This window comes from Plasmodium sp. gorilla clade G2 (genome assembly GCF_900097015.1).
Source record: "Plasmodium sp. gorilla clade G2 genome assembly, chromosome: 14".
NCBI classification, from domain to species: domain Eukaryota; phylum Apicomplexa; class Aconoidasida; order Haemosporida; family Plasmodiidae; genus Plasmodium; species Plasmodium adleri (nom. inval.).
Window position 1 is genome coordinate 533,139 of NC_041706.1, and position 26,862 is coordinate 560,000.

General features: G+C 18.3%; 5 protein-coding genes across 5 annotated transcripts; 1 reads left to right on the top strand and 4 right to left on the bottom strand.

The window, feature by feature from the left end:
• Positions 1-643: 643 nt before the first annotated feature.
• On the bottom strand, positions 644-9,378 carry PADL01_1414200 (atypical protein kinase, ABC-1 family, putative; the record flags this gene model as incomplete). Its single annotated transcript, XM_028684421.1, has 6 exons — positions 644-742; positions 909-4,291; positions 4,395-8,591; positions 8,756-8,899; positions 9,054-9,204; positions 9,343-9,378. 6 exons carry the CDS (start codon positions 9,376-9,378, stop codon positions 644-646), a joined length of 8,010 nt encoding a protein of 2,669 aa, XP_028540501.1.
• Positions 9,379-12,331: 2,953 nt separating this feature from the next.
• Positions 12,332-14,017, top strand: PADL01_1414300 (RNA guanylyltransferase; the record flags this gene model as incomplete). The annotated part of the gene is made up of 1 exon (XM_028684422.1): positions 12,332-14,017. The coding sequence occupies one exon, from the start codon at positions 12,332-12,334 to the stop codon at positions 14,015-14,017; it is 1,686 nt and encodes a 561-aa protein (XP_028540502.1).
• A 904-nt stretch (positions 14,018-14,921) lies between these two features.
• PADL01_1414400 (ubiquitin carboxyl-terminal hydrolase, putative) lies at positions 14,922-18,998 on the bottom strand (the record flags this gene model as incomplete). Its single annotated transcript, XM_028684423.1, has 1 exon — positions 14,922-18,998. The coding sequence occupies one exon, from the start codon at positions 18,996-18,998 to the stop codon at positions 14,922-14,924; it is 4,077 nt and encodes a 1,358-aa protein (XP_028540503.1).
• Positions 18,999-21,365: 2,367 nt separating this feature from the next.
• On the bottom strand, positions 21,366-22,248 carry PADL01_1414500 (small nuclear ribonucleoprotein-associated protein B, putative; the record flags this gene model as incomplete). Its single annotated transcript, XM_028684424.1, has 2 exons — positions 21,366-21,803; positions 22,078-22,248. The coding sequence occupies 2 exons, from the start codon at positions 22,246-22,248 to the stop codon at positions 21,366-21,368; spliced, it is 609 nt and encodes a 202-aa protein (XP_028540504.1).
• Positions 22,249-23,363: 1,115 nt separating this feature from the next.
• On the bottom strand, positions 23,364-26,717 carry PADL01_1414600 (ATP-dependent protease, putative; the record flags this gene model as incomplete). Its single annotated transcript, XM_028684426.1, has 1 exon — positions 23,364-26,717. One exon carries the CDS (start codon positions 26,715-26,717, stop codon positions 23,364-23,366), a length of 3,354 nt encoding a protein of 1,117 aa, XP_028540505.1.
• Positions 26,718-26,862: the final 145 nt, after the last annotated feature.

Below are 26,862 nucleotides of genomic sequence, written 5' to 3' on the forward strand. Positions count from 1 at the left end.
TATTTAGTTCTATATAAAATAGACGTATACATGTTTAAAATTTAGTTAAATAATATATAATATATATATATATCAATATATATATATATATATATATAATGTTTTATATGTTTTAAAAAATATATATATTATATTCTAATATTTAAATTATTAATATGAATTTCATTTATGTATTTATTAAAAAAACATTTTAAACGCAAGAAATAAAAAAAAAAAGAAAATAAAAAAAAATAAAAAAAATAAAAAAAAATAAAACAGAATGAAACAAAATGAAATCAAATAAAACAAGACAAGGAAAACTATTAAAATAAAATTGTTCATATGAAATAACACATATATAATCAAATAAAATAATATCTTAATAATTTATATATGCAACATAAATTACACTATTTATATTTAATTTAGCCATGTACTTATTTTTGTTGAAATGAAAAATTAATGAAAATTATTAAGGGTATATTCATGTGTCTATTATGTAAAAAAAAATAAAAAATTACAACTAAAAAAATTAGGAAGTAAACATATATAATATATATATATATATATATATATATATATATATGTGTGTGTATATATTAGAGCAATATTATAAATTATAGGATAACAAAAAAGAAAGCTCCATTTTTCTCATTTTTTTATTTCAAAAAGCTTTGACAAGTTCAGACATTTCTATAGGCACTTTCCATTGAGGCTTCAGTCCATACAATTTTAATATATATTCTAATAAGAGATGACAGACCTATAAAAAAAATGAAATAAATTAAATAACATTAATGATTTAACACGTATCTTATGACACACACAGAAGACATTAAGACAAAATAATATATACTAATATAAATAAAAAAATATAACAAATTATATATTTTATTATATATTTTTTTTTGTTTTTTTGTTTCTTTTACATCTGCTCCTTTAAATATGTCAGATAAAAGTATAGTGATAGATAAATCAATTTCTGGAAATGATAAAGCCAAACATCCTGAAAAATCTGATTGTCCATATCCTACAATTTTTTTTTTTTTATTATTATTTTTTTTTTTTTTAGAAGATACATTTTTTGTTTTATATTTCTTTTTGTTTTTTTTTTTATATAAATTAAATTCATCATTAATATCAGCATTATATTCACATTCAAAAAGTTGAAATCCCATGCCCCATGTTCTACTCATAGCTCCAGTTAATATTAAAGCTTCTATACTTTTATCAATAGTATATTTTTTTCTTATTTTATTAATAATATATGATGGAAAAAAAAATTGGTTATTAACAAATGCAAATAATTTACATAATGCCTTAGCAGTAAATCTACCATTTATTGGAATAAATTTATCTAGTATTTTTTTAGAATCATAAATTAAAGGATCCAGAATATATGGTTTTGAATGCATTAATTGGAATAATGATATATATTTATTATACTGCTTAATATTAAAATTATCTACATACATTTTAAGTTTATTATCAAAATTTTTATTTTCATTTAATGATTTGTCTTGATCATTTCTTATATTATTACTACTATTATTCATATAATTATTTTTATTATTTTTATTTTTTTCTTCATTTTCATTTTCTTTATTATTTGTTGTTGCTTTTTTTGAAACTTTTCCATTAGATTTTAACATTTCTAATTGATTATTTAGATCTTCTTGTGTTACGTTATCTAATACATTAATATTTCTTCTTGCAAATGCTAGTCTCCAATATACATCTGTTTTTTTATTAATAGTATGATATTCTTTTGAAATAACTCCTTTTTTATTTTGATTATATAACTTATTCATAATTAGATATGTTTCTAATCTTTTTTTCCTTTCATTAAATCGTCGTAACTCTTTCATTTCTCTTCTAGTTTTCTTTTTATCATAAAATATATAATCTTTTGTATTTGGATTATTTTCATCATGATAATTATTATATTCAACCATATGCTCATCATAATCTGCATCATCTTGATCATAATAATTAGTAGAATCTGTTTCAGTATCACTAAACATTTCTATATTATCTGAGTAATCATTCATATATATGTTTTGTTTATTCTTTTTTTTCATAAGATTATTATTTTGTTTTTTTAATATTTGGTATTTATATTCTATTAATTTTTTCAACAATTCTTGATCTTTCTTAGTAACCTTTTTTATAAGTTCTTCCGTATCTTGAATAAATTCGTATTTGTCATCGTTTGTTATTTTTTCTTCACTAGTTTTATTCTCTTCAATATTTTTATTCTCTTCAATATTTTTATTTTGTTCAATATTTTTATTTTCTTCAATAGTTTTATTATCTTCAATAGTTTTATTATCTTCAATAGTTTTATTCTCTTCAATATTTTTATTTTCTTCCATATTTTTATTCTCTTCAATACTTTTATTTTCTTCAATAATTTTGTTGTCCTGACTAATTTTATTGTCCTCACTTATTTTATTGTCTTCACTAATTTTATTGTCCTCACTTATTTTATTGTCTTCATCATTTTTACTCTCCTGAATTATTTTACACTCTTCAATTGTTTTATTCTCTACATCATTTTTTTTCTCTACATGTTGCTTTTGTTTTATGTTTCTTATAAATGCCTCATTTGCCTCTCTAATATGATCACTTGTTTTTTTTATATGATCTTTTAACTCTTTAATATATTCAAAGAGCTTTTTATATTTTTTATTTCTCTTATGATATTTATTATACTTTTCTTTCAATACACTATTTGCTGATTCTTCACCACTAGTTTTTGTATCTACATTATCAAATAATTTCCTGATATTTTTATCAAAATTATATTTATAATATTTTCTTCTTTCTTCTAAATTATAAAAATATCTATCTTCATTACTTAAGCATTTCACTTCTTTTTTCTTTTTTGTCTTATTATTTTTATCTTGAAAAGTATTCAATATAGTGTTTGTAAAAAAACTCATTTTGTTAGTACTATTGCCTTCATTATTATTATTCATATTATTATTTATATTATTATCATTATAATCATCATATTTTATGACCACACCATTAGCATTCATATAATTTGCACTCTTCTTATTATTAATATAATAGTTTAAATAATTCATACTACTGTTACTATAATTATTTATATTATTTATATTTTCCATATATGATTTTTTCATCTCATTATGTGATTCATTTCTGCAGTCACTATAACTATGTGATCTCTTTTCTCTTTCTTCAATTAAAAATAGCTCATCTTTTTTATTCTTAAAAAGTGTTCCTTTCTGATTCGATAATGTTACTCTATTAAATTTATTCATATTAAATTTTTTATCTTGATTTTCTTTTAATATATCTTTATTGTTATTATAATTATAAACATATTGGCTACCCATAATAATATTATTATTATTATAACTATTATTCTTTTTATTATCATTGTGACTATAATTTATAGTATCACTATTAGCATTATTATTTACATTATCTGTATTGTTGTAGTTTCTTATTTTACTACTATTCTTACTATTACTATGACTATTATAAAAGCTATTATAAAAACTATTATTGTAACCACTATTATTCAAACTATTACTTTCACACATATTATTATCTACACAATTAGCTTCTATATTTTTATGATCTAAGTTACTTTCTAGATTATCATTTTTCTTGGGTGAAAGGAAAAAATTTTTCAAAAAAGTATTTTCATTATTTTCATACATATTTTTTATAGAATCATTTATTTTCTTTGTTTTTAATTTTAAATTATCTACATGATTTAAAAATTTATTTTTAAAACTAAACGATTCTTTATTTCTTAACGTACTTTCAAGAAGATCATTTGTATCTAGTTTTTTTTCATTATCTATAATTTCGTTATTTATTAAAATATTCATTTTATTATTTATATTAAATTGGTTTTCATTTAAAGGATCCTTTGATATTTCTATTTTATTATTACAACATTCATTATCTTCTTTCTCTTCTATAATGTCATGATAAACATCGTTTGTTTTTACATTATTATCATCATTATTTTGTTCAACTATATCTTCAAATTTTTCACCTATGCCTTCATATTTTTCATCTATGTCTTCATATTTTTCATCTATGTCTTCATATTTTTCATCTATGTCTTCATATTTTTCATCTATGTCTTCATATTTTTCACCTATGTCTTCATATTTTTTATCTTTCTGTTCATTTGATTGGTCTCTTTCGTCTTTTTTATCGACATTCTTCATTTCTTCCTTTTCACGTTTCTCAAAATCCACTTTGATTTTACTTCCCTTCTGATCCTTCTTATCCTTATTTTTTTTTTTCTCCTTCTTACTAACATCTACAAATAAAAGAAATATATATATATTACATATTTATATATATATATATTATTCATTTATATATATATATATATATTTTTATTTTTTAATTTTATGTGTTACCTTTCATTTTTTTCCTTGAATAATAAACATCAACACTTATGCTTCTCTTTTTTGATAATATTTTTTCATTACTATCAAAAATTTTTTTTTTGCTCGACATTTTATTCTTTAAATTAATATTTTCAAACTTTAAAAGTTCAGAATTCATAATATGGAAATTCATATCATCATTTATATCTTCGATCATATTCGAAATAGTATTAGACTTTTTAAATTTCTTACCACCAATAAAAGAAGTTGATTTGTATTCATTATTTTTTAAAGTATTTGATGTAAAATCCTTCATCATATTAGGCCATTTGTCTAAGCCAGTAGATTTTTTATCAATAACAACAGATTTTTTATCTGTCATATTTGTTTTTTTATCTTTTATATATTTTTTTGTTTTATCTAAATTTATATTAGTAACACCGCTGGTATTTAAATTAGTTTGATTGTTCACATTTTTCTTTTTTGAATCTTCTTGTTTTTGATTTTTCAATAATTCTGAAGGTATAGGTACGAACATTTCTTCACTCAAATTTAATGGCTTCACTATATATTTATATATATATTCATAATAATGTAATCCTGATATATTATGTATTAACTCAGATATAATATATGTATCAATTAAATATAAATACTCTCCATATTTAGATGTCTTATCTGATGTCTTATAATGTTTGGAATTCTCAATCATGTTTATCATTTGATCATAATCTATAAATTTGCTTAGAGTTATTTTATCATGGAAAGGTTTCTTAATAAAACACTTTAAAGTTAATATATCTTTTATAGTTATATTTTTTTTATTATTACATATAAAACCATCCCAATAATTACAAATATGATCATTAATGATATTTTTGAAATTTCGTATTTGTTTGCTTTCTATACTTTTTATAAAGTTTTTTTCATCAATATAACTTTGTTTCTTTTTCATTAAGGTATCCATTTTATTATATGATTTGTTTGGATATATATTTGTATTTTCCTGTATATCTTTATTACTCTTAATAGTTTTATTATCATGGTCATGTTCATTGTGATGTTCATTGTGATGTATGTTATCTCTTGCTTTATATTTATCATCCTTTTTGCTTTCACTCATACAACTAACCTTACTATCATTTTGTATATCACCATCATTAATTTCTTTATATTCAATGTCATCCTCTATCCTTTCAATCATACTCTTGTAGCTATTCCTACTCATACTACTAATCCAACTAACATTATTATTATAACTATTGTAACTATCAAAACTTATAAAACTATTAACAGATAAAGGATTTATATCCTTACTCTTAACAAACTCTTCACATTTAATTGTATTTTCATTAACATTAGCAGAAAAATAATCGTTTTCGATTTTATTAATTTCATTTAATTTTTCTGTAATATAATTATTTTCATTGTCTGTTTTATTATCATCAACAACTTCATCCTCTACTTCATCCACTACTTCATCTTCATCTTCACCTTCCTTTTCAGGTTTATTATTATCATTCATATTAGATGTTTTATCATTTGCATGTATTATATTTTTATTTATTTCGTTTAATTTATTCATATTGTTATCCTTATTATTGTCCTTACTATTGTCATTATTTATTTGCTTATTATTTTCTTGACTTTTACCCTTATCCTTTTGGTTTATCTTAATTTTAATCTTTTCATCGGATTGATTTTTTTCCTTTGCACTCGATTTAATTTTTATCTTTTCACTTATTTTTTCTTGAATTTTTTGACTTATCTTTTCACCCAGTTTATCCTTTTTCTTATCCATACCGAGAAGAATACTTTCACCTGATGTTTGTTCATTCACTGAATTACAAATAAGATGATAAAGGGCTATATTTAAAATAATTTTGTTTAATGAATATCCATTAAATAAAGAATGTTTTGTTATAGGTCTTTTATCTGTAGTACTTGTAATTCCTACACATGTATTAACAACTAACTTTTTTTTATGTATAATAGCTACTTGACATCCTAAAATTTTTTTTTTTTCAAATAATGTTTTTAAAAATTGATGAATTCTTTTTTCTATATATGTATTTGGACATTTATCTATTGGTATGGTATGTATACTATTATTTATAGGTATATATATTTTTTCTAAAGCTTCTTTAGCTCTTCTTGAAAAAATATTTAAATAATTAATTTTTACATTTAATTGAGTACATAATCCATGTAATAATGATGCAACTCTCATAAAAAATATAATATCCTTAGGCACATCACTAATTGGATTTTTATCAATAACATCTTTTTTTTCAAGATTTTTTAATATTTCCATATTCTTATTTTTATTCGTTTCATCAACAGTATTAGCAGTACTACTTTCTTTTTCTCCTTCAGTATTTTTAATTTTAGATTCTTCTAGTTTACTTAAAAAATATGTTTTTAAATTCTCAATATATATTTCAGGGTCGTATGTAAAATCTTCTTTAAAGCAGAAACCCATATCTTCAAATGCTTCTATAATATTTAATACATTCATACAACTAATATTATAAACTAATTTACAAAATGCGAATTTCATAACACTATCTAATTGTTTGATTAAACCCCAATCGATAATAACAGGTACAAAATTGTATTTGGAATATTTTCTTTTTTTTAAATTTGAATCTTTGCATTTGGATTTGTATATATTATCATCATTATTGGTATTACCACCAATATTGGTATTACCATCAATATTAGTGTTACCACCATTATTGGTATTACCACCATTATTGGTATTACCATCAATATTAGTGTTACCCCCAATTTTAGTGTTCCCCTCAATATTTGTATTATCATTTTTATGGTTACTCTCATTACCTTTAACCATTTTATCATTTCCTTTATCCTGTAGTTCCAAATTTGTCTCCGTTTTCATCTTGACTAATTCCTCCATATTGTTTACAAAAGAAAACATTGTTGTTTCTCTAGATTCCATAATACTATTTTCGCTAGCTTTGTTAAAATCCCTATTTTGTGTTTTCCTACTTGTCGCAATAGATGTTACTCCACTTCTTGATTGATCACATGATATATATTCATGAGATCTAGATAGACAATTTTTCATATGATCTAAACCATCACTCATATTTTCTTTCAAAATATATTCATAATCTTCTTGATTCATTTTATCTGAATCTACATCTTGATTAAGTGAATAATCAACAAAACTAAAAGATTTATGAAAAGGATTAGAAAAATTATTAGGAGCTCTCATTTTATCAATATTATATCTTGAATCCACAAAATTATCCACCATTGAAGCATTAGATGAAGATACACTTTTAGAGAAACTTGTAAATTTTATTATATTTTTCATATCACTACTATTATTTTGTAATTTAGGATTATTTGTTATTATATCCTCATTTTTATTTTCACCATAATTTATATCATTATTATATTTATTTTTTTTTTCTTCTTTATTTATTTCTATATTTTTTTTTTTTTTTCTATGTCTTCTTATCTTTTTCTTAGAATTAATATTACTTTTATTATGACTTTTTTTTTTCTTTTTCATAGATATATTTTCATTTTTAATTTTCAAGTTATTAATTTTATCTTTACTACTTTTTATATTACTATATTCTCTTTTCTTTTTTCTTTTTTTTTTCTTTTCTTCCATCATAACTAATATATTTCCTGGATGTGGGTCCCCATGAAAAAAACCATCATTATGTATTTGATAAGCAAAATAATCAATAATTTTATAGACCATTTTATATGTATCCACATTATATTTCTTAAGTAATTCAGTATCGGTTATTTTAAATCCTTTAATATATTCCATAACTAATACCTTAGATGTTGTATGAGCACAATATATTTTAGGTATTTTTACAGGAATTCCTGATTTTTTAAAACTGTTATATGCTAACAATTGGTGATATAATTCATATTTATAATTTAATTCTCTAGAAGCAGAATCTTGCCATTCATCTATAAAATCTGTAAAATAAAAATTCTTATCTATTAATCCAAATGCCCAAGACACCTTTTTTAAAGTACTTATATCTGATGACAAAAACTGATCTATTCCTTCATGTTGAATTTTTATAATCACATTATAATCGTTAGGTTTTCTACTATCTATATCGCATATATGTTTATCATATTTTTTTAATTTAGCTTTGTGAACTTGTCCAATAGAAGCGCTAGCTAGCGGTTCCTTATCGATGTGTTCAAACATTTCATAAATGTTACCTAAAAAGCAACCAAAAAAAAAATAAATAAATAAATAAATAAGTACACACATAAATAGAAAGACACAAACATATATATATTAAAAATATATACTTTTTTTTTTTTTTGTTTTTTTTTTGTTTTTTTTTTTTTTTTTTTTTTTTTTTTTTTTTTTCTTAAATTACCTAATTCCTTTTTTAAAATATTTTCTATTTTATCAAATGAAGAGGTAGGCATCATATCTTGCAGCTTAGTAAATTTTTCTATATAAGCGACAGGCATGATGTTTTCTTGGGTACTTAAAAATTGTCCTACTTTAACCCACCAACCTATTTATAATAAATAAATGAAAATAAATTATACTTATAGTGCTATATTTTTTATTATATGTGAAAAATATACAACACATTAATGTATTATATATTTATATTTATTTATTTTTATTTTTTTTTTATTTTTGTTATTTTTTTTAATATGCCTTACCTCTTAATTCATATATATTATTTAACATCTTTGTAGCAAACTCTTCATGTTTCTTTTCCCAGTATTCATTTTTTTTCTCTACTGGCATTTTTTTAGATTTCCTCAGAGCGTTCTTATATTCCATATACAGACTACTACAGTACCATATTGTCTAAAAGGTATAAAATAAATAAATAAATAAATAAAATATAGTAATGTAATATAATTAATTCAAATATATATATATATATATATATATATATTTAATCTTATGTCTTAATTTTTTTTTTTTTTTTTTTTTTTTTCCTACCCGAATTCTACGATTCCACTGATCATACTGATTCATTTTTCTCTAAAATTTGCACACAACTTATTCTATTAAAAGAACAAGTAAACAAATAAATAAAGAGGTCTTTCTTTTTCTTTTCTTTTTTATAGAAATAAAAAAAGAAAAAAAAAGTGAAACACACCAAAATGTGCGTTCACATTTATCAATTGGTTTAATTAATAAATTTTTAAAAAGGATAAAAATGGACAGAATGTAAGAACATCATATTTTTTCCTCTTCAAAAATATATGTACATATATATATATAAATATTATTTATATGTAAACAAATATATTGTTATAAATTTTTATATAGAAAAAAAAAAAAAAAAAAAAGTAAAAAAAAACAACAAAACAAAAATAAACAATATGATGTAATATAATATGTAAAAATTAACAACTAATTTATACTGTCTATTTTTATAACATTATTTTTTTTCCAAAAAAAAAAATAAAGAAATTAAAACAATAAATTATATAAAATTTACAAAAAAAAATTACTTTAGTATTATAATTATACCATATCATACAATTTTTTTTTTTTTTTTTTTAAATCATAAATATATATATATATATAAATATATACATATGTATATTCATTTATATGATAAATATATAAATTTATAAAAATTTATATATATATATATATAATCAGAAACCGTTTATATGAATGAACACATTTTTCACATAACGGTATATTATTTTTAAAATATGTAAAAACAAAAAAAAAAAAAAAAAAAAAGAATATAAATATATAAATGGAGGTAAAATAAAATAAAATAAAAAATGAAACAAATGTGAAAATATTTATATATTATGTGTAACAGGAATATAAAAAAAAATATATATGTATATATATTTATTGCATTTACAATATAATATTATAAATATGCACAGTAAAATATAAAAATTTGAAGGAAATAATAACACTCAATGAAATCATAATATTAATTATAAATTTTTACAATTCAACAGAAGTATAATATAAATTTATATATCATTCTTTAACATAGAATAAAATAAAATCACATAAAAAAGTATTCGTTTCATTTTTTTTTGTTTTTTCTTAATTTCTACATAATCATATATTATATAATATTTATATGTACACTATAAATTAATAATATAAGAAAAAAAAAAAAGATATTTATATCTGAAGATTTTAATGAAATATATATATATATATATATATATATATATATGTATTATTTTACTTGTTTATCATTTTTTTTTTTTTTTTGTTTGATTAGACTTTTTCATATTATATTATATATATATAATAAAAGGCGCATTCTTTAAAATATATTTAAAAAAAAAAAAAAAAAAAAAAAATTATACGTTATCAAAAAATTTTATATTTTTATTTTATTTATTTTCCAAAAATAAATGGAAATATATGTATCAAAAATACTTAAAACATTCAGATTGTAAAAATATATTTATATATATATATATATATATATATATATTTATATATGTATGTAAAAAATTAAAGTAATAACTACACACATTTATAAAAAAGTATAATAAAAATTAAAATAAAATAATAATCAAATATAAGTTTATTTACATGTAAAACAAAACTAAATAGAAAAAAATAAAATATATATATATATAAAAAAAAAAAAAAAGAATACGAAATTGGATATGTTTTAAGTCTTTTAACTACATAATGTATAAAATAAGAATATTTATATAATAGTTAATTTTTTTTTTTTTTTTTTTTTGATATATGAAAAGATTGATCCATATTATCATATTTACAAACATATTAATATAATATATATATATATATATATATATTCAATTAAAATACAAGAATTAAAATGTCGATTGAATTCTATATCAAGCATAAAAATTAAAATATTAATATGAAATATAAAAATATAAAATAATATATTCATATATAGAATAAACGAAAAAAATAATATTATATAATATACATTAAAAAAAAAAAAAAAATACATAAATTTATTTATATAATAATATATATAATATACATATATATTATATTATATATATATTATACATACATATATATTTTTAATATATTTATCTATTTTATGTTGTCAAAAATGTATAAAGTTTAAATTAAATATTAATGTATTTTGATTTTATTTATTTATTTTTTTAGTTATTTTGTATCATGAACATAAATATTTATTACATATATATAATACATATATATATACAATATATAAATCCAACATTATATAGATAATAAAAAAATATATATATATATATATATATATATATATATATATATTATATATTTTATATTTTATATATATAAATATATTTATATGTATGTATTAAAAAATATGCACAATATTATTTCTATTTTTTTTATTATTATTTCGTAATAACAATATAATGTTATAAAAACAAACAAAATTGTATCAATAAATATTTGAAAATATATTTTTATTTTTCAAATTAAATATATATATAGAAAGTTATTGAAATGTATATATTTTTTTTATTTTCTATAAAAGAATATAAAAAAAAAAGGAAATAAATTATTTTTTTTCCACTTAAATAAATATATAAAAAAAAATTAAAATTTACTTTTTGATGTATATATCCTATGATTGTAAAAAAAAATGTATAAATCAATGTAAATGTATTTTCAAAAAGATATTTAGGAAATATCTTTCTTTATTATTTTATTATTATTTTATTATTATTATTATTTTTTTTTTTTTTTTTTTTTTTTTTTTTCCCCAAATGGCTAGTTGAAAAAAATAATTAAATGAAATAAAATATTGTACACAAAATATATATATGTTTATAAATATGGCAAATTAATGAAAATAATCATACATATAAAATATATATATATATATATATATATATAATTAAAGCAAAACAAAATAAATAATCCATCAAACAACAAAGTTCTCATATATATATATATACATATACATATTCTGCTCTTTTAATTTTTTTTTTTTTTTGTAATTTTCATAAGAATGATCACGAGTACATATCACCCTGGAGAAAAAATTGAGAATGAATTTTTGAAGGAAAAGATTCGCTCAAAAATTAATGAAATGCTAAAATGGAAAAGGAGAGGTTTTCCAGGTTGTAATCCTGTATCCTTAACAAATCATAATATAAAAAATTTATTTACTAAAGATTATTTAATATGTGAGAAAACTGATGGTGTACGCTACTTTTTGTTTATAGCATCAAATACAACATTTTTAATTGATAGAAATTATGAAATTTTTAAAAATGATATGCATATACCAACTTTAGAAGATTTATCAAAAAAACAACAACTAACTTTATTAGATGGAGAATTAGTTGAAGATATTATTTATAATAAAAAAACTGGAGTAGAAGAAAAAAAAATTGTTTATTTAATTTATGATGGTTTATATATACAAAGAAAAGATATAACAAATTTATCTTATTTTGAGAGATTAACAAATGTATATAATTATGTTATAACACCTTTAAAAAAATATAAAAAATCGCAAAAAAAAAAAAAAAATAAAAATAATTTACAATCTAATAATGAAAATGAATCTCTATATATTGAACTTGATGAAAAAGATAATACTAAAAAAAGAAAAAATAATTTAAATAATATCTTAGCACAAGAAGAAAAGCTATTGATATCTCAAAATAAAAATGACCATCCACATATTAATAATAAAAATGGCAATGCTCTTGATATGAATAATTTTAATATGGATAATATTAATATGGATAATATTAATATGGATAACATTAATATGAATAATATTAATATGGATAATATTAATATGAATAATATTAATATGGATAATATTAATATGGATAATATTAATATGGATAATATTAATATGAATCAGAACCTAAATACTCCTAATGAAAAAAATAATTTAATGATGAATCATGGAATTCTTAGCGAAGAAAATAATAATACTATAGAAAAGATCGAAAGGAATGATAATATTAATACTTTAAATAATTGTAACTTTCTGTTGTGTAAACGAGAAGAACATAGAGAAGAAAAAGAAGATGATGAAGAAGAAGAAGATGAACGTTCGTTTTCATCTGATGATACTGCTTCAACAATTCATGAGGAAGAAATTCCTTTTGAAATATATTTAAAAGATTTTTATCCAATAGAAAAAATATCTGAACTTATAAAAATTATGAAAAAGCTACCTCATTATTCTGATGGTATTATTTTTACACCTTTACATTCACCATATATAACAGGTAATTTTTATCAACTCCTAAAATGGAAACCTCTAAATTTAAATACTGTCGATTTTGGAATAGAAACTATATACGATGAATATAATATTCCTAGTAAATTTGAACTCTTTATATCTATAAACGGGGTAAGGACATCATATAAATGTTATCTTGCTGAATATGGAGATGTCTACAAAGAATTATTACAATTGGCTATTTCAAATAAAATATCACATTATATTATTGAATGTTATTATGTCTCCAAAAATATCTTCTCAATTTGTAAAGGTGAAAATGGTAAGGAACAAAAAGTAGAAGGAGGGTGGATAGCTCAAAAAATAAGATTCGATAAAAATATTCCAAATGATATATCAACACTAAATAAAGTTATACAAAGTATACTTGATAATATTACTATAGATTCGTTAATCAAAGAAATATCGAGAAATAGAAAAGGAAAATAAAAAAAAAAAAAAAAAAAATTATAAATATTTCCTATAAGGTGTATAAACACCCTTATTTGGTATATATATATATATATATATATATTTATATATTTATATTTATATATATATATTTTTTTTTTGTCTTAAAAAAAATACCTTCATGATCTATAAATGGATCTTTTATAAATTTTTAAGTTAATTCTATTTACTACCATTTTAATTTTTTATTTTTTATTTTTTACGTTTTATTTTTTTTGTAAAATTTATTTTTTTGTGCCCGTTGTGTTCATATTTAAAAAAAAAATAAATAAAATATAAATACAAACATAAATTTTTATCATTAAAACTGATGAATTTTAAAACATTGTAAATTAATATATATATATATTTATATTTATAAAGACAAATGAATTTTTATTTAAAGCTTTATTATATGTTATACATAAAAAGTGAAAAAAAAAAAAAAAAAAAATTAATTTTACATGTTGTTACAGTGAAAATAATAAATAAATAAATATATATATATATATATATATATATATATATATATATATATTAACAAATTCATAGGTATAAGTATGACCAACTGGTCAATATCATATAATAAATTACACAAACATCTTAGGAATAAAAATTTAGAAAAAAATTGATTGGATTGGATTGCATTGGTTTCTTTTTTAATTAAAAACAAAAAAAAAGAAAAAAAAAAAAAAATATATATATATATATATATATATAAAAACATTACAAAAAAAATTATAAATGAAAGCAAAATTGAAATATAATTGTATAACCAAAAAATATAAAATATATTATATATTTATATATATATTGATAAATGTTATTCATTTTTATTTTTATAATAACCCAGTTACCAAATTTAATAAAATAACATAACAAATCATATTAATATAGGTAAATATTAATAGCATAACGATTTATTTATAAATTTTTCTTTTGGCATTGTTATTCTTTCTTTGAATTCTACTCTCTTTTCAAATACAGGTAAATTGATATCAAAATTTTTTTTTTCTAAAACATCTACATATTTATTATAAAAATCGATAAATTCGGGATTGATGCATGTATATATAAAAACGTATGCATTCTTTACACACTTTAAAATATCTTTTCTATTAATATATGAAATATGGTTATCATCACATTGTAAATAAATATTATTATTAGATTTGGTTAGAGCGATATAATGACCATAATCTGTTCCAGATCCTATATGTTTAATTAATCCTGTTAATTCGAATGAAAAATAATTATTTTTTTTTTTATTAGTGTTGTTCATATTTTGCTCTTTCAAATTTACATTCGATTGTCTATTATTATTTATATCATTATTTTGAAGAGGACTATTATTATCATGATCTTTAGAAGGAGAATCGAAATTATGATTATATTTTATAAAATCTGCCTTAAAATTTGTAGATCCAACATAATATTCATAATAATCTATTTTATATTTATATATAATTTTTTTAAATTTATCATTTTCTCTATTTACTTTAAAAAAATAATATAACATATCAATATCTTTAGATATCCTTAAAGAAATATCTTTATATAATTTAGAAAATTTAATTTTCTTTAATTCTTTTATGAGTAGTTTTTTTTTTTCTCGTATCATATTTCTTAAAACTTTTGATGTCAATTTATTTTGTATTTGTTTTTTATATAAACTTTCTTTGAGATCAATTAAAATATTTTCAATAATTTTTAGGACGTGTATATTTATATTATCATTTCCTCCTCTTAATTTAATACATTGATTAGTATTCATATAATTTTCTTTTATTATAAATTCTTTTTCATTATTATTAAAAAATATATCTTCATTTTTATTTATATTACAAATGATATCATCATTAGAACACTCTCTCTTTTTATTTATATTATTTAAAAGAAAATCATTTTCGTAATTAATTTTGTTTCTTCTAAATGAATGTTCATGTATTATATCTTGTTCATTTACACTTTTCTGTGTAGTATTATTATAATTTATATTACAAGAATTATTCTCATGATATATATTATTATTATTATTATTTCCATTCATTGTAGTGCCTACACCATTTGTTTTATTCATTTTTTCATATAAAGATATAACATTATTATTAAAATTATTCTCGAATAAATCATAATTATTAACATAATATTTCATATCTAAATATAATGGATAAGAAATATTTTTGTGATTTTTTACTATATCAAAATTTGAATTCATAAAAAATCTTTTTATTTGTATAGTTAGAACTCTTGGTAATTTATTAATAACACATTGTTTTGTTGCTCTTTTTTTTTTTTTACATTTTTCACAATAATATCCATTTTCTCCTACTAACATTTCCTTTGACAAAAAATTCTTTAAGGCATCTTCCAAATTATTAGATGAGCTAATATCTAAAGATAATTCATAATATTGTTCATATTTAAGTGATACATTATTACAATTCATACATATGGTTACATTTTTTGATACTCCTGTAAACATTTTCTGTATATAAATCGATGAAAAAAAAGATGTCTTTTCTAAAGAATTTAGAAAATATCTTAAATATTCATGTACATCTTCTTGATATCCTATATGATAACTATTACACATATATTTCTTTATATATGGTATTAATACATTTTTTATTACACTTTTTTTTGATATAATATTACAAGCGAATTGTTCAAATAAACAATAAAAACAAAATGTTTTTTTTTTCCTTTTTTCACAATTTAATGAATGTAATTTATTTAATAAATCTTTACAAATATAAGGAATTCTTATAATTGCTTGAATAATACTATTAAAGAAACATATATTCTGACCATAATTATATAACCCAGCACCCTTCGAAACACTAAATGATGCATCTACATTTAAATGAATAAGTTCTTTGCTTTCTTTAATCTTTATTTCTTTCCATATAAGATATTCTTTTAAATTCAAACCTTGTTTTGTTATATATTCAGATATTTCTTCATCACTAATATTTTGTCCATTACCTGTTAATATAATATAATTATCATTATTATTATTATTATTATTATTATTATTACTACTACTATTAATACAACCATTTGTACTTGTAAGTTCTTCAAAAATTTTGTCACTTTTATTTTTCATATTATATTTTTCTTTGTTGTTAGTTTTTTTTTTTTTTTTCCTTCTCTTTTTTACACTTTCTTCATGCTCATCCAAATTAACATGATCCATTATATTTTTATTAACACAACTATTCATTTTTTTTTCTTTTATTTTTTTTTCTTTAATTTTTTTTGATTTTTTTTTTTTTTCTTTTGCTTCATCAAACAAGTTTTTACTATTCTCCATTTTTTGTAACAATTCGGAAGTATAATTTGGATTATTTTTATAATTTATTTTTTTATTATCATAAATATTATCACTTTTATGTTCATTATTACTACTATCACTTTTATTAGTTCTTTTTTCTAAAGAACCTTCTCCTTTTATTAATTTATTAATAGACAAGACATTAATATATTTATAAAAATTATCTTTACCTTGTATATTATCCAATATTATGTTATCTCCCTTATTCTTTTTCTCATTATCTAATTCGTTTTCATTACACAATTGTATTTTCTTATTTTCATTTTTTAAAATCAATTGATCTTCTTTTTCTTTAATATCATTCTTTAAATTCATTACATTCATATCATTTTCTTTCATAACATATGAATTAATGAAGTTATTATTATTTTCTTTTAATATCGATGTGTTCAAATACATATCCTCACTACAATGTCTATGATTAATAATATTATTAGATATTTTGTTTTCAAGTTTATTAGATTTCTTTTTATTTAATATTATATAATCATCACTAAGAATTTCACCCATACAACTATCCTCACTATAAATATTATTATTATTATTATTATTACTATAATTTTCGTTTATATAATTTTTTTTTTCATTCGTTAAATTCTTTGAACGTTTAAAATTCATTCTAAATAATTTATTATCACACTTGTTAGGTTGCAAGACTTTTTTTAAATCATCATAAATAATTTCAGACTTATTCTGTTCATTTAAATTGTTACCGGTTTGTTTATTCTGCATATTTATAGTTGAATATATTTCCTTGAGATATACATATTGTTTTAATTTCTTTTGTATTTTATTATTCTTTATCTTCATAAATGTTTTTAAAAGATTAGATATATAATAATGTGACCTTTTTCTATTATAAAATATAGATTTTAAAATTTTTTTTCTTTTTTTTCTTTTCTTTTCTTTTTCTTTTGCGGTCTTTTTCTTTTCATTGATATGATAAATAATATAAGAATCATTTCTTTTTAAGATTTGAATTTCTTTGTTTATTCGTTTGGATATTAATACATTTTTTTTATTATATTTCTTTTTTTTTATTTTTGAATTCATTTGTCTTATTAAGTGATTTTTCTCTTTACATTTTCTGATCATGTTCATATCATTTTTGTTCAAGGAAATAAATGCGTTATTAATTTGTTCAAGATATATTTTTTCATCATTTTTTAATTCGTCTTTTAATAATAATTTACTGTTTCTTTTATTTATGGATCCTTTAAAAATATTCTTGCAAGAACTATTATTCTTATTATTACTATTATTATTACAATTATTGTTCTTATTGTTTATGTTGTTGTTAGTGTTTCCATTTATGTTATTTTTTTTATCTTTACCTTTTATATTGATCTTTATAAATTTCTTACCTTTCGATTTATTACTTATTATATTCTTTTCCTTCCTTTTCTTTTTCTTTTTCTTATATAAGTTGTTGTTCTTTGGACATTTGGATATTTTGTTTTTCATCTTTTCTTCTTCGTTCATCATATTTAAGGAGGACTTCCTTTTTTCATTATTTTTTGTATTAAATTCGTTGTTATTTCTTATAGAAAATGAAGATTCAATTTTGTCTACAGTACTTTCTTTATAGAAATCCATGTAGTTGTTTAAAATTGAAACATGTAAAGTACCTTTAACTAAACTCATAGTATTTATATATTACATATATATATAAAAAAATAATATAATATATATATAAATTTATATTGTAATGTAATACATTTTATACATTCTTTATATTATTTAAAACATGGACATTTTAATATATATATTTTTTTTTATATTAACATTTATATTATATATAAAAATACATACATATAAATATATATATATATATATATATATATACATATATATTTTACAAGTTGCATATTAAAAATTAAGTTATATAACCTACAAACCTATAATTAATTCATAAGGCGTGGTTTTATAATTTATCTCATTTTTGAGGTGTTGCTTCTTAAAAAAAAAAAAAAAATCATCATTATGATTATTATTTATATAATTGTAAACAAATCTTATACATTTAACAAAAAAATGAAAAAAATAATTAAAACAAAATGAAATGAAATGAAATAAAATAAAATGAAATAAAATAAAATAATAATTAAAAATAAACAATTAAATTATTAAAATCATTAAAATGATTAAAAGATTGAAAAAGTAAAACATTAAAACATTCAAAGATTAAAAATAATATATATATTTTTATAAATTATAAATACTTTATTTTATAATATCATTTATTTACATTTCCATCTTTATAACATTATACAAATATTTTCCTAGCTCTTTTTTTTTTTATATTTTTTTTTTTTTTTTTTTTTATATGATACAGGAAAAAATAAATAATCAAATATATTAAAAAATATATACCACATGAAATTATTATTTTCTGTGGTTTCTTTATTTTTTTTTTTTTTTAAAGTATAAAATAAATCGTTGTTATATATATTCAAATTAAATATGATACAATAATATGATACAATATATAATACAATATAAATAATAAAAAATATTAAAAAAAAAAAAAAAAAAAAAAAAAAGAAACGGGAAATATATAAATAACAAAAATATATAACTTTGTATAATTAATCATTATTTTAATTAAATATCATCATATAGATATATATTCTATATTAATTTTAATTTTTTTTCATTATTTTTGAATAATATAAATTTATAAAAGAATTAATAATAATATATAATGTTGTAAAATATTTTTTTTTTTTTTTTTTTCTTTCAATATGTTATAAATAATATTATATATATATATTATTAATATATATATTATTAATATATATATTATATTTTTATTTTATTCACCTTATTATAATTGCGCGTTAAAAGCATATGATATAAATAATATGGATGAATAAAAGCTCATATAAAAAAGAGTTCTCCATAAATATATATATTATTATATATATTATATATTTATATACAATATTATATATTATATATTATATATGTTATATATTGATATATACAGGTTGTATTACTTTCTTATCATATTTCACAACGTCAATAAATATATTGAAAAATGTAGAATTAATGTAAATTTTTTATATATATCTTGTACTATTGGTGTGCTTATACCAGTTTGTTAATTTATAAAATTATATAGATTATATATATATATATATATATATATTTATATTTATATATTTATATTTATATATTTTTTTTTTTTTTTTTTTTTTATATATTTATATAATCTTATAATAATTTATTCATCTTTTCAAAATATCCCTTTTTGTAGTTATTCCATATTTCTTTTTTTTAAAGTTAAATATATTTTTAAATTTCATTTTGATCATTAATAAAATATCGTAAATTATGAAAACATATTTCCCTATATATTTCTTGTTATACTTTTTTTTATTTGTATATCATAATAAATCCTCATCTTAACTTAAAAATAAATAAATAAAAATATTCTTATAATGTATAATATAATTAATTATATAAAATGTATTTATATATATATATATATTTTTTTTTTATAAAGATTTATTTTTTTGTTAATTCATTTTAAAATAAAAAAAAAAAAAAAAATCATATATCTTATATGTGACATATATAAAATATATATATATTGACCAATATAACAAAATTGTGAAAAAAATATATACAAAAATGACATGTAATTATATAAAAAAATATAAGACCTTATAATGTTTAAAAAAAAAAAAAAAAAAAAAAAAATATTCAAAATAAATATTAATAATTAATAATTTATATTTAAAAATAAGTTTATATTATATATATATGATATTCATTCAAGGCGAAAACTCTTTTTTTTTTTTTTTTTTTTAATAAACATTTCCCTTTGGACAAAAAAATAAATCAAAACATATAAATATAATATATATATAATTATATTTATATATTCTTTTATGTATAACATATATTTTATATATATACGTTCAAGTTCTCTTATATTTTGTCTCTTTTTTAATATAATTAAAGGAATATAAATAATAAAAAAAAAAAAAAGTTACAGCCAATATTTTATTCTGCTGGAGGATTCATATTAGGTGGGAAAGGTAATTGTGGTGGAGCTCCTGGTGGTAATCCTCTTACTTGATTTGTATTATTATTTGGTAAGTTCTGATTAATTTGCATATTTATTGGAGGCATCATAGGTCTCTGATTATTTATTCCCATATTTGGTAATCTTATATTTGGATTAATTGCTGGATTTAAATTTTTATTTGCACCTGTATTTAATACCATACCTGTGGGCATAGTACCCATAGGATTACCTAGAGGATTATTAAAATTATTTTGCATAGGTACATAATTATTTAATGGTATACCTCTACCTGTTGCAATACCTTTATTGATAACATTACTCATTGATTTTTTATTTATTGGTGCTTGTTCAGCTGTAAAAGAAACAATGTTTTCTCCTCTTATTAATATTAATCCAACCACACGCTTTATCTCCTAAAAAATTTAATATATATATATATATTAATGTCACATATATGTGTTATTTTATATCTACAATTGAATATATACTAATATGTATATATTTTTAAAACATAATCATTAATAATATATACTACTAATATGTTATATTTTGATATTATTAAATCATTATGTATATTTTATTTATTAACATATACACAATTATTCTTATAAAAATAGTTCTCTCAAATACAAACAAAATCACACATATATATATATATATATATATATATATATATATATATTTTACCTTCATTGAATTCTCCTGACTTTTTACTTTTCTAAATTCTTCTGCATCTACTAAAACTATATTCATATGCCTATCATATGAAAGAAAGGTACCAACAAAATATCTTGTATCACTTATAGTAACCCTAACTCTATACTGTAGCCATGTTTCTAAACGTGAATTTTTTCCCATCCTTTTTTATTTTTAAAAATATATACTTATTTTAATTTTTAAATATAAAATAAATTACACAAAATTGATAATTTAAAAATATATATATATAAATATATTTATTTATATATATTTATCCTTTTGTGTTTTTGTGTGAATATATAAAATATATGTAAAAATCCTTTTTATATTTAATATACTTTTTTAAAATATACATATATATTATATTTATATATATATAATATATTATATTCTTATGTTATTATTAAGGCCTTCACCATCTCATTATTTTTTTAAATTCTAATAAAATCTCAAATGAAATTCAATTAATATTCCAGCTTAATATATATAATAAATATATATAAATATATATATGTATATATAACCTTATTTTTTATAACCCATTCATTATATATATATATATATATATATATTTTTTTTCTTCAAAAAAAATATAAAATAATATGTCAAGAATATATTATGTTTATAAATGTAATAATATGTAATTATATTATTATACAGTTATTTTTATAAAGTTATAATTACAAATCCATATTCTCTTCATATTATAAATATATGAATAAATAAATATATACATACATATATATATTATAATATTTATATAATCTATATGTTATAGTTCAGTACTATTTTAAAAAAAAAAAAAAAAAAAAAAAAAATATAAATAGATAACTTTTCCGAGAAAAACACAGAAAAATGAAATACAAACCCATAAAAAATATATAATATATATAAATATATATAATATATATATTCATAATGTATACCTATAATATATTTATTATATGTATATGATTATTATGATAGGTTTTATATATAATATACATTTATTTCAAGTATATATAATATATATAATAAATTTACAATATTATAAATATATATATTTATTGTTTATCAAAAAAAGAAACAAAATAGAATTTTTTTTTTTTTCTTTAAATTAATAAATGTCAAGATAAAATATATATTTAAGAATAAAATTTAATAAATATAGCAAAACAACATGTTAGAAAAAATAATAAACATAATATATATATAATATATATATGTTACCCAAAAAAAAAAGCTAAAAAAAATTTAAACATATATATTTTAAATATATATATGTATTTATTTATTTATTTTTTATTATTAAAGATAAAATTAAATATTTGAGAATAATGATGAACATATAATACTTTTATGTTTTGCTTAACATGCTGAGGGAGTGATTGATATTCGTTTGAATTTTCTTTTGGTATGATTAAAGTATTTATACCAAAATTTTTGGCTACATTTAATTTTTCATATAATCCCCCTATTTTTAAAACATAACCATTTAAATTTATTTCTCCTGTCATACATATATTATTATCTACTGGTATATTTAAATAATAAGATAAAATACAAGTAACAAAATTAATACCAGCACTTGTACCATCTTTTTTTATATCTCCATCACTTAAATTTATATGAAGAGGTTTACTTTCAAATTTTGGTATAATCGTATTTAATAAGTTCATAGAATAAGTATATGCAATAAGTATACTTTCTTGCATAGTTCTACTCACATTTCCAGTTATAGTAATATTATAATTTAAATTATTCTTCTTCTTCTTATTATTATTATTATGTATAGTATCATGTTCGTAATGTGAATTATTATGTGGATATATTTTATCTTCCTTTTTTTTATATTTATTTGAATTATTTTGAAGAATATTATCATGGTCATATACATTTTTATTATTCTCATTATAAGAATTTAATACTGGTTGATTATTCATAAGAGAAACCTGAATTGCTCTTTCTTTTTCTTTGATATAACCATCTTGTGTCATAAAAAATGAAGATGTGAAACATTTTTTATCATTATCTTCATAAATGTTATTATATATATTTTTACATGACTTATTAGAAATTGAAAATATTTCTTTTTCAGGATGTACCATTTCTATATTATTTAATAATTCACACATATTTTCTGTTTCATATATTTTATTATTCTTTAATTTTTGTTCTTGTATTGATATCATATGATCATCATTATAACCCATTTGATAAAAATTATAATAATTATGTGATTTAATTGTATCGCTCAAACTTGATACTTCTATCATAATTACTTGTCCTCCATTCTCAGTAAAGGCTAATGATTTTACTAATCCCTCACATGTATTTACATTTTTTTCATTATTTATATTTAAGTGTATATTATTATGATAATATTTTTTTGTAATTAATTTATCTGAACTTATAAATTCAGATATATTATTTAATGTGATGTCTATTTTTTTATTATATCCTTTTATCAACATATATGCCCTTTTCTTATATATATTATATAAGATATTATAGAATTGTCTTAATCCATTTTCTTGAGTATAATTATCAAGGATATATAATAACATATCATTTGATATATTTAAATATAATGATGTAATTTTTGTTTCATTTTCTATTTTGTGTTTTAAATAATTTTTATATATATCTATTTTTTCCATATTTGTATATGCATGTATATTTATAATTTCAACTCTGTCTAATAACACATCAGGAATATTTTCTATAGAATTTGCAGTACATATAAAAAATATTTTAGAAATATCTACTTCAAAATTAATATATTGATCTTTGAAATGTTCATTCTGTTCTTTATCAAATATATTTAACAACGTATTATAAATATTTGTATTTATAAAACTTATTTTGTCAAATTCATCTAATATAACTATAGGATTCATAATTCTTGTTGCTATCAAAGAATTTATAATTTGACCTTGATAACTATTAACATATGTTTTTCTATGTCCTATCAAGTCATTCATATTATGTATATTATTCATATTAATTATATAATAAGGAATATTTAGACATTCACTTATAGATTTACAAATAGATGTTTTACCTGTACCTGGACTACCAACTAATAATAATATTTTTGATTTTATACTTTTATTTAATATATATAAAGCTAAATATTCTAATATATATTTCTTTACATCCTTTAGACCATAATGATTTTTATTTAATATTTTTTCACATTCAAATATATTATCATTTAACAATTTAATCTTATTAAATGGAATATTTAAAGTGGTATTTAAATATTGATAAGTAGAAGAATATTCATTCGAATTTTCACTATATAACATAAATTTATTTATATCTTGATTTATAATTTGATAAGCTTCATTACTTATATAACTACGAATTAACATTAATTTATCTTTAAAATTGTCACATAATAAATCATGATCATATTTAATAATATTATTTCCATCTGTATGTTTTTCTATATTTTGCTGTTGTTTTTTTAATATATTTATTTGTTCTTTTATTATCATAATTTTTTTATCATTTTCAAATTTTTCATTTATTTGGTCATTTAATTTTTGTTTCATTTCTAACAAATATATATCATCACATAATAACTGTAAACATATTTTCAATTGATCTTTTAAAATATTTTTTTCTAACAAATTCTGAATGTTAATATTTTTAGATAAACTTATATTTCCAACAAAATATATAAGGTTATATAAATTTTTCGTATTATAATATTTTAATAATATATTATATTCTCTATTATTACAACTATTCATACATATTATTTTTTTTATTTTATCAATTATTTCTAAGTAACATATTTTTATTTCCTTATTATTAATATCATAATCTTTATTTTTTATTATATCTATATATCCTACTTTTTCAACTTCATTCCACTTTTCTATTTTTATTTTTGCTATTGTCTCAACAACAATGCGATATATAGATTTATGAATATTCAAATTTAATTTTTCATTATTTTTTTTTAATTTGTCATGTATTATCAAATCATCTTCTCTGTTCATATTTGTCATTTGTAAAGGTTTTTTTGATAAATAATTATTATCCTTTTCTTTTTTATTCTTTTCATTGAAATGAACCTTTTTAATAATATCATTAGTTTCATTTATTTTATTATAATCCTTTTCGTCACATATATTATTTGCATCATCCTCATCATATAGAATCTCTTTTATTACACCTACACATCCATAAGAATATATATCATTAATGTTGGTAAATAAATTTATATCTTTTCTTAATATATTTTTATCTATCTTTATTCGTTTATCATTTAAAGTATGATGAGGTTCATATATATTACAATTATTATCATCATATGTGTTATTTATTTTATGGTGTGTCTCTATTATGTTTTCTTTCTGAAAAAAAAGGCCTACAAATATATTTTTCTTTTCCTTACAATTATTTTGAACTCCTAAATATTGTACCACATTTTTATCACTATTCAAAACATAGGTAAGCCCAGGAAATAATGGTTTATTTAATAAAGCCACACACTTTACCTCTTTAACTCTTTTTAAATCGTTTTCATAATGATCTCTTTTCTTGTTTGTTGATGTTCTATAAAAATAATATGCGCATCTATTGTAATTTTCTTTTCTCCTAACTTTCAGGAGGTTCCAACGCAGCGCCAGCATTAGGAGATCCCCAATATATATATATATATATATATATATATATATATATATTTATTTATTTATTTGTTTGTTTACGTGCAATGTTAATTATCCTATAATGGATTCATTCAAAAAGCATATCATATAACCTTTATAAATTATTTAA